General features: G+C 52.0%; 1 protein-coding gene across 1 annotated transcript in view; it reads left to right on the forward strand.

Moving 5' to 3' along the window:
- The window catches only part of LOC144728928 (polypeptide N-acetylgalactosaminyltransferase 16-like), a 41148-nt gene that overhangs the window by 20444 nt on the left and 7204 nt on the right, over nucleotides 1-13500 (forward strand). The window contains exons 6-14 of the mRNA XM_078608681.1: nucleotides 1330-1395; nucleotides 2119-2240; nucleotides 3872-3959; nucleotides 5738-5822; nucleotides 6759-6862; nucleotides 8114-8240; nucleotides 9749-9841; nucleotides 11380-11463; nucleotides 12548-12695. Of these exons, the coding sequence (XP_078464807.1) occupies nucleotides 1330-1395; nucleotides 2119-2240; nucleotides 3872-3959; nucleotides 5738-5822; nucleotides 6759-6862; nucleotides 8114-8240; nucleotides 9749-9841; nucleotides 11380-11463; nucleotides 12548-12695 (917 nt within the window). The remainder of the gene's footprint in view (nucleotides 1-1329; nucleotides 1396-2118; nucleotides 2241-3871; nucleotides 3960-5737; nucleotides 5823-6758; nucleotides 6863-8113; nucleotides 8241-9748; nucleotides 9842-11379; nucleotides 11464-12547; nucleotides 12696-13500) is intronic.

Genomic DNA, 13500 nt, shown 5'->3' on the forward strand with positions numbered 1-13500 from the left:
GAGACAAGGCTGTCTCTGGTGTGGACCAATCAGTTTCAAGGACAATGCATATATTATCAGAGTGTGTTTTTTGTTTGCATTTTGACCACAAGTATTGTGGTTAATGCACACATGATTCCTTGTAAAAAAGTTGAAGTTTTTTTGCCAGAAAAAAGGGGAAAACCCCTATTACTATATTTTGGTACTGGCAGAGGAGGTCTCATGATGTACACCTACTACTCGTCAACCGCTTATCACATCCGAGACGTCGCATTTTGCGTAAACGAGCTCAAACTTTGCCGCTGGCCGCTCGATCGCTCCAAACGCGACCGGCAAGATGGGGAACGCATCCTTCGTCAGCGTCGTTCAGTAAGACGCACTCGCCCAACGCCGCAGCGTCGACAGACTTACGAGAATATCGCTAAATCGTCTCTTGTGGATAAAGCCACCACGTGTGACGTAGGTGTAGTGGATTCAACTGAGTCGCAGACGTACTCTTTGGAGGCAACACACATTTATTAACACCAACACATTAACACAAAGGCGTTACTGGCCCTTTACCAGATAACCGATGGTGGTGGTGGACCACCAGGCTAACTCCGCTAGTCACTGGGAGTAGCTACAATGGACAGGACCCTAGCTTGGGGTCCTCGTCCACGTGTTGGTGACTTCTTCTTGGACGTAGATCGTAGATCTTAGATTTTCAGATGACAACAGCAATGCCGAGAGCCCCGATCCCTGTGGGGACCTGGCTAATATACTGCTGGGTTGTAGCTGGCCCCGCCCTTGGCCACGACCACCTTCGAGAAACCTCTTGTCATTTCTCGACCCTTCAAGTAGGATCTCACCCTGACACGTGACCACCTCTACCCCCCACCTGGGGCCCCTGTGTAGATCTTACTGGTCACGTGCCTTCCAGGGTCAACCAGAGTGCCATGGCCCGGGGTAACCTCATCCAATGGCTGATACTCCCACACTCCCTCCTGTAGGGGTCGGCACTGCACGCCACGCGTGGTGCCACTGAGCGCTATCCTAGCGCTCACCGAGCCCCCTCTAGGGCTGGTACTACACCCACCTACGGGGTGTTCGCGATGTCGATACATCGCACGCCGTGCCTCGCTAGAGCCGGCACCACACAGTGACATCCGCGATGTCGCTACATAAGTAAAGTAATGTAATGTCCCACCATTTACTATCACCATCTTCTGATAACCACAACCACCCACTCGATACCACCACCACCACGACCACCCTCCACACTCGACTGCTTGCTATTACCACGACGTTTACTTCTACCTATTTGAAGGATGTGTGCCGTGTTTGTCTCTTTTCCTACGTGCCGACCGGAAGCCGCGGACTGTGAGCTGCTGAGTTCGCTGCCCAAGGTGGTGTGTCTACGGAACTCACAGAGAGAGGGTACGTGTACACGCGTGTGCGCGCGTGTGTGTGCGCGTTAATGTGCATGTGTGTGGAGCATTGGCCCGTACGTATGTTGAACTTCTTGTGCACCATACTTAGCCACCCATGCTAATCGGAGGCCCAGCAGTCATCACACTGCCCTACGATCCAGACCGCCCAAGTTCGATTTCCTGCTCACGACCAACAACAGTGGTGAATATCTGAACCAGTTCCCAGCCTCCACGAGGTCGACTCGCCCTTAAATTAACACCTGGAGCACAGATGAGCGCAGATGTAAACCTCAGCGCTGGGGAGACAAAGGCTGTGGTGCAGGCCACCCCCACGTGCGGCCTTCCTCGGTTGTTCGCTCACGGCACTTTGCCCCAACAGCCGGTGAAGGCTCCATGAAGGAATCTTTGTATTTGTGTGTGCGTGTTCGCGTACGGGGGAGCGGTCGTGTAGCGGTTAGCGCGCCATGCTATGAACCCGGCGACCCGAGTTCGATTCCCGTTCACAGCCAACACCGGTGACAATGATCTGAATCGGTCCGGGGCTTCCCCTCGAATGAGTACTTGGTGAGGTGTGTAAAGATCTCCGCTGGGGAGACAAAGGCGGCCGGACATGGTGCTGGCCACCCACCCCCTCGTGCGCTGCGCCGGCCTTCATAGACGCTCGCTAACAGCACTTGCCCCAACAGTCTGTTCAAGCTATTACAGGGGATCTTTGTCTTTGTGCTTACAGGGTTGATCCGGTCTCGTGTGCGAGGTGCAGACGCTGCCCACGCGCCCGTGCTCACGTTTCTCGACAGCCACTGCGAGGCCAACACGGCCTGGCTGCAGCCTCTCCTGCAGCGCCTCCACAGAGTAGCCATTCACACACACGCACACGCACGCACACTTATTGAGCACTTTACCTAGACAACCGTGCTCATCGGAGGCGCGGTTCAAGTGCAAAAAACATTCCCCGACATCGTGTCCCCTGTATAGCAACCTAGACTGTTGAGACAAACGCTGTTAGCTGCTAGCGAGTGCCAATGAAGGCCCATGTGGTATGCCCACACTCACACTACTCAGTTAGCTAATTTTATGTTTATGGAGCTCCTTAGTTTAAAAAGCGGTAACAACAACAGAGTGATTTAGATGGCAGGGGGCAAGGGCCGGGGCATGAGCGACCGTTAACAGAGGGCACGCAGGGGGTCACGAAGGGGCTACAGGGGACGGACAGGAAGGGGTGGAGGTGCGAGGGGAGGGAAGAAGAAGGGAATGGGCAATGGAGAAGATGTGATCTCCGTGTCATTAGGACTACACGTTGCAATTATCGTCCCATACTGACAACACTTGACAGCACCCGTCTGAAAAAGTTACGAGGATTTTACTGGGTACACAAGTGTAATAAAATAGAAGTAATACACGCATTACAACACACACAATGTCAAAGATTTCGCCTTCTCTAATTGACTGTTGGGGCAAGTGCTGATAGCGAACACCTATGAAGGCCGACACGGCACACGAGGGGGTGGGTGGCCAACACCACGCCCGGCCGCCTTTGTCTCCCCAGTGCCGATGTTTACACATCGCATTAGGTACTCATTTACGGCTTAGTTGATCTAGGGGAGGCCCAGGACCAGTTTGAATATTCACCACTGGTAGTGATCTTGAGCTGGAATTGACCTCGAGTCACTGGGTTAGTAGCGCAGTGCACTCACCACAATGCTACTCACCACACATTTCTAGCCACATTATTGCATAAACACATTGTCCTGCGAAGGGAGCTGGTAGGAACGTTGGGTTGCTTGGTCAATGGTGTATTCCGGGTGTATTCGGGTGTATTCCGCAAATATGCCCGACTGTGAGGGCGGGCACAAGCCGGCGTGAGTAGGTTAAACGTTGAGTTTTATAAGGGCACCACGGGGTGACCAGCCCCTCCCCACCCAGCCCCACCCTCCCCACCCAGCCCCTCCCCACCCTCCCCTCCCCACCCAGCCCCTCCCCACCCTCCCCTCTCCACCCAGCCCCACCCCTCCCATTTTTGGATGCACGACGGACGGACACAATAATCCCCTGTGGGCTGGTGTAACCAGGAGGTTCCTACCAGTATAAAACATTTATGCACGTACATTGAACTTCTTTCGCAAGGTACGCAGCCTACTGTGCTAATCGGCGGTGCGGGAGAAGGACAACAAACGTAACCAAGAAGGCAGTTCCAAAGAAATTAGTTTTCAATCTAGACGATTTAACAGTGAATAGCTGCAGTGGCTTCCTCATATCGAAGGGAAGAGCATTCCAGACAGCCGCAGGAGTGCATTTGAAAGCGCCGCGATGCACTGATCATCTTGATAACGACATACGCTCAACACATGTGCAAAGTCAAACAGACATCTACGCAAGTGTGTGTGACACGTGTGGAACTTGTGGTGTTCTGACACGGCCATTATGACCCCCCCCCCCCCCCATGCACTGTGGTTGTGTGACGCTCTGGCCCCTCTTGTTCCCAGCAACCCACCAGGGTGGTGAGCCCCATCATCGACGTCATCAGCATGGACACCTTCAACTACGTCCCAGCCTCATCCGACCTGCGCGGCGGTGAGCGTGCTCTGTTTGATTGTATTGGTGGCGTTGAAGATGCGCGGTATAAACAAAACAAAAAGCAAAAAAATTCGCAATAATTATTCATTTTCACCGCTATTCGCAACCCCGGTCGGACAATCTTACGGGGTGGTGCGGTCAAATTCAGTTCTCGTGATGTCGAAGCGATTGGAAGACGAACGTTTACACGAGCGGCTGAACACGAAGAAGCTGCACAGTCTGTTGCCGTACAGCAGCACCCAGCCTGATGATGATGATGATTGGCTGCTCCGTGTTGGTCGGACGGTCCCTCTATTCATTCCGGAATCGTTTCTTGGCGGACGGTGGCATCAAAAGATAACGACTCGTGGTGTCACCACCGCACGTTCGAATGGCAAAGCAGCTGCTGAATCAAGTTCAAGTTCAAGTTCATTTATTAGGTGTAGCCCTGTGAGCCATTCGGCTCTTGAATCGGGTGCAACCGCAACAAACACAAAACAAAAACATGAACAAGAAAACATCTTAACGTGACTATGTGCAAACAGAAAATCCAAGAAAAGACAGCAAAATATTGCGGAAAAAACACCGCACACCAACGCTGTGTGCAAAAATCCCAGTGGGATGCAAGTCAAACAACAACAGCAACAACAACCACGAGACAACTCGAAGGGCAACTTCTGATGGAGAGTGCTGCATCTCACTCAAGGGCAACACAGCGACATCGTCAGACTGCAGCATAACAACATTCGTGGGTTGGATTACGTTCTGTACCCTCGCAACGCACACTGAATCATGCGCAGAGCGGAGGATTTGTTTGCGATGTACGCAAAATATCAACGGTAACTGTGCTGCCGTGGTGTATGTACGTTGAACTTCTTTCGCACCCTACGTCCCCAACCGTGCTGATACGGAGGTGCGGGAAATACTGGAATCCCCCTGCTTCTCATCTAACCAGCTAACCCTATGGCTGGTGGATCCAGAGTTTATTGGGATTTGCGGCCGGAGTTTAAGCTTGTCATTCATTGTGGGGGAAGGTGCGGGGGGGTGGGGTGGGGGTGCTGTTTGACCATACTTCACCACGATGGTCAACGTCTCATTAATAAAAACAAAAATGTGTATAAACAAGCAGACAATGCACCACCTTCAAATATCTGCCCCTCTACGTACAAACAAGGAAATATTATTTTCAAAGATCATCCTCCTCTGGGAGTGTGAATGATTTCAGTCGCATTGGTTCAACAAACGCAAAATCTGGACCGATTTTGACTTTCATTGTCTCATCGGCAGAGGAAGGGTTGCGTTGAAACACCAGATGTCTATGAGCAAGGACACTCTCTGTTAGGTATGGTGCCTAGTTCAACACAAAACCGTGTAATACAGAAACACATTCCTGCGGAGGGAGCTGGTAGGAACGTTGGGTTGCTCGGTCAATGGCCAGGGTCAACGGCGGCGTGGTGTATTCCGCAAATATGCCCGACTGTGAGGGCGGGCACAAGCTGGCGTGAGTAGGTTAAACGTTGAGTTTTATAAGGGCACCACGGGGTGACCAGCCCCTCCCCACCCAGCCCCACCCCTTCCACCCCCCACCCAGCCCCACCCTCCCCACCCAGCCCCTCGCCACCCTCCCCTCCCCACACAGCCCCTCCCCTCCCCACCCTCCCCTTTCCACCCATTTTTGGATGCACGACGGACGGACGGACGGACACAATAATCCCCTGTGGGCTGGTGGAACCAGGTGGTTCCTACCAGTATGATGATTGTGTGTTGCTATGTTTGTGTCCGCTTCACGTGTTTAGGGTTTGACTGGAGCCTGCACTTTAAATGGGAGCACCTTTCTCCAGAGCAGTCTGCCAAGAGGGAGGACCCAACACAGCCCATACGGTCCGTGTGTGTCCGTGTGTCTGTGTGCGTGTGTCCGTGTGTATGCACATGTGTGTGCACATAGGTATTCATGTGCCTTTTCACATACACGTGCACACATGTCCACACCAATGTGCACATGTGTGTGCGCGTACACGGAGCGGTGTAGTGGTTATCGCCCCGCACTACGAACCTGGCGACCCGAGGTCAGTTCCCACTCATGACCAATATTAGCGATGCATATTTGAACCGGTCCTGGGGCTCCCCTAGGTCGACTCAGTCTTAATTAAGCACATGGTGAGGTGTGCAAATGTCAGCCCTGGAGAGAGAAAGGTGGCCAGGCGAGGCGCTGGCCACACCACCCCCCCGTGTGCCATGCCGGCCTGAATGGGTGCTCGCTAACAGCACTTACACCGACAGCCTGTTAAAAGCAATACTGGGGATCTTTGTCTTTGTACATGTCGGTTAGTGGTTCGTGGTTGTTGTTGTTGTGTGCATCTTTGTCTGTGTCAAAGAGCAACTAGCAAGCGCCGTGGTGACCTCGCCACCACTTAGTGGCGAACGGCGATTATTATTGTTGTGTCCAATGGCTGTTGTTATTGTAGATTTGAAGTTTTCGTGACTGCAGGGATCAATACTCTTTGGTTCTTTCGGTAAAGTCACGTGGGTAGAAAGTAAAATAAATTAAATCACGACGTTTCGATTGCAACACAAGCAATCATCATCAGGTGGGAAAACCACAGCAATAACATTTTTATATAACCTCTTACCACGGCATCTCTCTCCCACTTCAGCAAAAAAAAGTCTTGCTGTGGTTTTCCCACCTGATGATGATTGCTTGTGTTGCAATGGAAACGTCGTGATTTAATGTATTGTATTTTATACCTACGTGGCTTTACCGAAAGAACCAAAGAGTACGTTGTCATTGTGTCATGCGTCTGCGCGCGTGTGTCTCAGGACGCCTGTGATTGCCGGGGGGTTGTTCGCCATCCACCGCTCCTGGTTCGAGGAGCTGGGAAAATACGACACAGCCATGGACATCTGGGGTGGAGAGAACCTGGGTAGGGGTTCACGCACAGACGCACGTATACGTGCGTGTAGGTGTATCCGGGCGTGCGTGCGTGCGTGCGCTTGCGAGCACCTGGGAATGCAGGCCTTCGTTTCAGCCGTATGTACACCCGTCGCTCTGGTTGAGGCTACCAGCCCTGTGCCACGTGCTCCAGTCTACCACAGACCCAGATAATATCTGGGGAGAAGTTAATCCCCCGTGTGTGTTGCGAATGTGTACGTGAATCTACGTGTTTATGTTTGTGGCTGTCCGTCCGTGCGTGCGTGCGTGTACATGTGTGTGCGTGTGCGATAGTGCGGTGGTTAGTGCACTGCGCTACAAACCCGGCGACCCGAGTTCCATTCCTACTCACGGCCAATACCAATGATGATTATCTGAACTGGTCCTGAACCTTCCCTAGGTCGACTCAGCCTCAAATGAGTACCTGGTGCAGTGTGTAAACATCGCCACTGGGGAGACAAAGACGGCCGGGCGTGGTGCTGACCACCCACCCCCTCGTGTGCCATGCCGACCTTCATAGGTGCTCGCTAACAGCACTTGCCCCAAGTCTGTTGAGACTTTACAGGGGACCTTTGCCTTTGTGTGCGTGCACACATCTCTCACATGCGTGTGGAACAGCGGTCAGGGCGCCGCGCTACGAACCCGGCGACCAGAGTTCGATTCCCGCTCACGGCCAACACCGGTGACGAATATGTGAACAGGTCTATGGCTTCCCATCGGTCCACTCAGCCTAAAATGAGTACCTGGTGCGATGTGTAAAACATCAACATTGGGGAGACAAAGACGGGTGCTGACCACCCACCCCCTCGTGTGCTGTGCCGCCTTTACTTGCCCTAACAGACTCAAATCAAGATTGAGTCTGTTAAGGCTTTACGGGGGGGGGGTCTTTGTGTATTTGATACGTAATAGATTTTTGGGTTAGGCTAAAAACCCTCCTCCAGCAGTACAGCCAAACAGATTAAATAATCACGTGCACAGACATTTGTCATTATTTTTTGGTACAGCTCACCGGTAAATTGTAGAACAATTCCCACATCCAAATATGGAAAATGGATGGGACGTTTTGCTTGGAACTGCGTCAAGCGTCTTGAGCTGGAGACCAGGAAGTGGCGACGACTGTCAATATCGGGAGGGTTTTCACGAGAAAGATATTGCCCCGGACCATTCCAGTGGCCTAATCCAAAAATGCTAACGGCGCGTCACGGCACCGCGCCGTGCGCGCGTGTATCTTCACCGCGCGCAGAGATCTCCTTCCGCGTGTGGCAGTGCGGCGGGTCGCTGGAGATCATCCCGTGCAGCCGCGTGGGCCACGTCTTCCGCAAGCGTCACCCCTACACGTTCCCCGAGGGCAACGCCAACACCTACATCAAGTGAGCGGGCGGGCGGGCGGCCACGTAGCCTGGCGCCTCTCGGGGCGCTCGCCTACCCGAGCCCCTCGTTCAACTCGCGATGCGAAGGGTTCGATTCCCCACCACCTCCAAACGCGGACAGAGCGGCTTCTGGAGTCGCTCGACTAGGCCTCTTGCTAAAACCCTGGGTGGCAGTGGCGGCGGTGGTGCGCGACTGCGATCCGGCGCTTTGAAGGCAAGGCCACGCAGGCTTCTCCACTGCTGCCCCACAGCTTGGAATTCCCTCCCCCCCCCCCCCCCCCCCGGTTCATTCCTGCCACCCTCTTCCAGTCCAGATTTAAGTTCCGTGCCATCGATTGAACTACTTCCCCACGATATCACGCTTCCACCTCCGTTCCAATAGTCACCCGATTTATGCCCACATCACTTTGCACAATTAATTACCGTGAAATATTGTGCGGCTTTAGTTTCCTTCAATATTCTTGTAGAGATGATGGAGGCAAATTAGCTCTCTCCGCCTGTTTCCAAATCTCGTGCCAGCTTCACGGCTGCCGTTTCTCGTCGCCGCCGTGTGCTGGAGATCGTACTTCGCAGCAGCGTCAACCTGGCGCAGCGTTGCTCTTTCTCCTGTTGCTTGTTCTGTGTGCTTGGGTATGCGGCACCGTGGTGGCGATACATTAACAACCTCGCCTGGTATGCAGGAGGTCGTGGGTTCGATTCTGACCCTGACGCCTGCTGCTGCTGTATAGTTGGAGTTTGCGTGTATCTCTGTCCCCGTGGTTCGGTGGATTTTTGTCTGGCTCCTCCGGTTTTTCCCTCCACATTTAGAATCAATGTCACGAGTTTAGAGTATTTGGTTGCTAGACAATTCCATGTGTTAAGCCACTTCGTTGAGCAATCATTTGTGATAGCCAGGTTGCTTATAAAAAATAGCTATACAGAATAGCTCAGTGGGCCTTACCTGGTAAAATAAAAAATAAATTCTAGATGTTTGGTATTGTTTCCCCGATCCATTCTAGGCATGTGTCGTCTGTCTTGGGTCATCTCTACCAGTCACCTCACCTCTCGTCACAGTCGTTCTCCTCTTTGCCTCACCTCTCATCAAACTACATTTTTGCAATTGCCATTTTTGTTTGTTCATCATCTTGACACCATTAGTCAACTTGGTACATGCACAACACCGGTGTGGGGGTTTTGGTAGCCCAGACGGCTCGCGTGCGGTGTGTCATACTACCACCACCACCGCCACCACTCCATCTGCCCGGCCCGTGCTCTCTTAGTCTATTTTGAATTTTTTTTCACCTTTGTTCATCTCTCTGTTATGCTGGTGTGCTGTGAGACGCACAGTTTTGTGAAGCTCCCAAAGCCGCCGGGATGCGCGGTTGTCCGGAGAATGGCGGCAATGCAGCAGTGGGTCCATAGCGACCCAGCCGTGCGGACCACGGGAGTAATAATCATCATCATTTGCATTTGTATTACTGTCATGGTGGGCTCTCTCCCCGTGCGCGCGCATCCGCTGCCTTCCCCAGGAACACGCGGCGCACGGCCGAGGTGTGGATGGACGAATTCAAGAAGTTCTACTACGAGGCTCGCCCCGCCGCAAAGTACAAGCCGTACGGCGAGTGCGTATGCCACGCCACGGCCCGTCGCACCGTAGGGCCCTCCGCTGTGCTGCCCCCTCCCCCCCACCCCCGACCCCTCGTCACGCTTGCGCCCGAATCGCGCGCAGCAGGGAGCCGCCGACGTTGCTCGCGGCTCCCCGCTGCGGCCATGCTGCGTTGAGCACAGCGGTGGTCTCCCCTGGCTACCCTGTCCACCGTAGGAGGAAATTCCGCATTCACGTGGCGGAGGGGATATTTTCAGATTTCAGGAGCTAAGCGGGTTTTAGCCTGGTCAGTGGTGGGTGACCACCTCGCATAACATGGCTGTTGTATGAGAATAGGTTTTCCCCTTTTTTCTGGCAACAAAACAGGCTTTAAGATGTTCAAACACCAAACTGAAACCTTTTGCAAGGAATCATGTCACTGCATTAACCACAATACTTGTGGTCAGAATGCAAAAAATAAATACTCTGATAATATATGCATTGTTTTGTTGCCGAAAAAAAGAGGAAAACCTATTCTCATATTTTGGTACTGGCAAAGGAGGTCCCATGATATGGCTGTTGTAGGCTGCTGCTGCTGCTGCAGTGGGGCTGTGTTATCATCAGAGGGCGATGCAGCCAACATTCATTGTTGTGCTGTACTATTTCACTCCAATGTCTACAACCTCGCGCTGACGAACGCGTCGAAGAAGGGTCAAGTAACCCACACGATCCACGCGGATGTGGGGCGGCAGTCACCCGACAGTGGAATGGCACAAATGCCTGGACAGGCACTTGCACGTGATGGGGGCGGTATTTCAGTTGCTTGTGATTGAATTCAATTCTCAAGTGGAGCGAGTTCCCGGTCCAATACTTAACACAGATGGCAGAATCGCCTAACTACACCACACGCCTTGTAGGAGTGAGCCTTTGAGCGGCAGTGAACCGATGATTATGCCGATTAGATTTACTCATGCCTGATATGGCTGTTGTTCACAATCTCCCCGACTCACCGAGCCTGGGGCAGTGCCCATCGCGGTTGGCATCCCTGAGCCAGCGGTGGGAAATCTCCTCATTCCCACGACGGGGGGAAGTCTGATCCTAGATTTGAAGCTTTCGTGACTGCAAGGATTCATACTCTTAGGTTTTTTCGGTAAAGTCACGTAGGTAAAAAAACAATGAAAATACATCAATTAAATCACTTATTTTCATTTATTATTTTTTTTTTTACCTACGTGACTTTACGGCTTTGGTGTGGACCAATCCGTTTCAAGGACAATGCATATATTATCATAGTGTGTTTTTGTTTGCATTTCGACTGCAAGTATTGTGGTTAACGGAGACATGAATCCTCGTAAAAAGGTTTCAGTTTTGTTGCCAGAAAAAAGGGGAAAAACCCCTATTATTAAGCAGAAACCACTTTGACTTGTTTCCGCTAATTAACAAGGTGACCGTGGGCAGTAACATTGATTTGATCTCGTCCTAACTTCGCTTTGGCTGCACCCTCCACTCTCGCTCTCCGTGTCTCTCTCCCTCCCGCTGCCGCTGCGTTGGCATCTCCGTTGCGAACCGCCGCAGCATCCAGAGCCGCGTGGATCTGCGCACACGTCTGCAGTGCAAGCCCTTCCGCTGGTACCTGGACAATGTTTATCCAGAGCTCAAGTAAGCACCGTCTCCCCACTCATGTAAACTTTCACCCCCGCTGTCGTAAAGTCCCGACTAAGCTGGGGCAGTGGGTCCAATACTCTCTCCCCTAGGTATGTATATTGAACTTCTTTCGCACCGTACGTAGCCAACCGTGCTAAATGGAGGTGTGGGTGAAGGAAAACAAACTAAACACAAACATCAGCTTTAAAGAAATTAGGTTTCAACCTAGATGACTGAAAAGTGCATAGCTCCAGTGGCTAGGTGTATGCCAAGTCCACTTAGATGCCGCGTGAAGTGTCAAAGGCTCGCTGGCAGACATCTTTCAGAATCAGAATCGTTATTTATTCCGGAGAAATCCGATGAGCTGTGAAGCTCTTTTTTTTACAGATGTCCAGTCACGTCCAGAAGATCACGGAACAGACCCAGGTGACATGGGTTGACTGGCTAAGATAACCGGCAGATGTAACAACACGAACGCCTCACGTACGCACACACGAACGCCGCACATACGCGATGGTCCGTGACCAGATCACCCAGAATGCTTCCGGTCTCATACATGTCTGGTAGCTAAGCAGGTAATGACCCTGGAATGTGTTTGGATGGGTGACCGCCACGCACAAACAGGTTGCCGTAGGGCTTTGCGGGGCTATGTGATGGGCAGCAGAGAATGCAGTGCTGCAAAAATCCAGCATTGTGCTGTACATCCTCTTAGGTAAAAAAAATAAAATTATAATTCTCTCGGCAGAATAAAAATTCTCTCGGCAAAATTCTCTCGGCAGAATTTTAATTTTTTTTTCCTACGTGACTTTACCAAAAAAACCTAAGAGTATGAATCCTTGCAGTCACGAAAGCTTCAAATCTAGAATTGTGCCGTACTTCTGTGCTTCCGCCGTAATTACAGATTACTGCGTTAGTAATGAAAGGGTGGTACGGGAGGCCATCATCCAGCAGTGCATTGATTAAAGAGCTCTCTTCTGACACAAGGCGCTGCTCACCACATCAGCCCCTCTCGTGCCATACCAACGTCAATTGGTGCTCGCGAACAGCACGTTCCCCAACAGTCTGTCACGTGACGTGCATGTGGCGTCTCCACCTCCAGGACTCCCGTGGAGGTGCAGACGGTGACCGGGGTGCTACGTCAGGGTGACCGTTGCCTGGAAACCGTCGCCACGACGATGGCAGAGAGACAGCCTGCCGTGGCAATGGGCCACTGCATCGGGCAGAAGGGCGTCTCGGCTGTCACACAGGTTCCTCCACACTTCATTGCATCGTGGGCAATTGGCCCGTCGTCTGAAAAAAAGCTGCACTTGTCAGCGTTGTTCCTGTATTGATCACTCGACCTGCTTAAAATGCGACCCGCGTGCCAGCACACACACTGACCCTCTTGCCCAACTCTGCACCAGCCCACATGCCCAACTGCCTACATATCGAACTGCCTGTCTGCCTGGCTATCTGCCCACATACACGGTAGTCGAGATGTTAACTACCTGGCCTGGTATACAGGTCATGGGTTTCATCCCAACCCTGACGCGTGTATATTTGGAGTCGGCATGTTCTCCCCGTGGTCGTGTGGATTTTTCTCCGGGTCCTCCACTTTATGCCCTCCACACGTAGAAACATGCGTTTCAGAGTATTTGACTGCAATAAATTTCCATCTGATAAGCCACTTCGTTGAGCCATCATTTGTGGCCAGGTTGCTTCTGAAAAGAGCTATACAGCTCAATGGGCCTTACCTGGTCAAATGTAATGCTTTGTTTAATATACATCTACCTACTTGCTTGGCTAACTGCCTGCAAGCCCACCAGGCATCCCTATGCTCTCTTGTGCAATGGTTCCAAACCTGTGGTCAGCCGTGAGAATTCGTCCGTGGAACTGTTGCAGATTCTGCGGAATTTTTTTGAGACATTTTAATTAAACAAAAAATATTTCTGCACAGCGGTCCCCAAATGTGTTATTGATGCTGGCAGTTGGCCGCAGGTCCAAGAATGTTGGGAACCGCCATTGTGGCATATCGACACATCTCAGCACACGAGCCACCTGTACTCGTGTGTG

This window comes from Lampetra planeri, chromosome 30 (assembly GCF_965212315.1).
Source record: "Lampetra planeri chromosome 30, kcLamPlan1.2.h2, whole genome shotgun sequence".
NCBI classification, from domain to species: domain Eukaryota; kingdom Metazoa; phylum Chordata; class Hyperoartia; order Petromyzontiformes; family Petromyzontidae; genus Lampetra; species Lampetra planeri.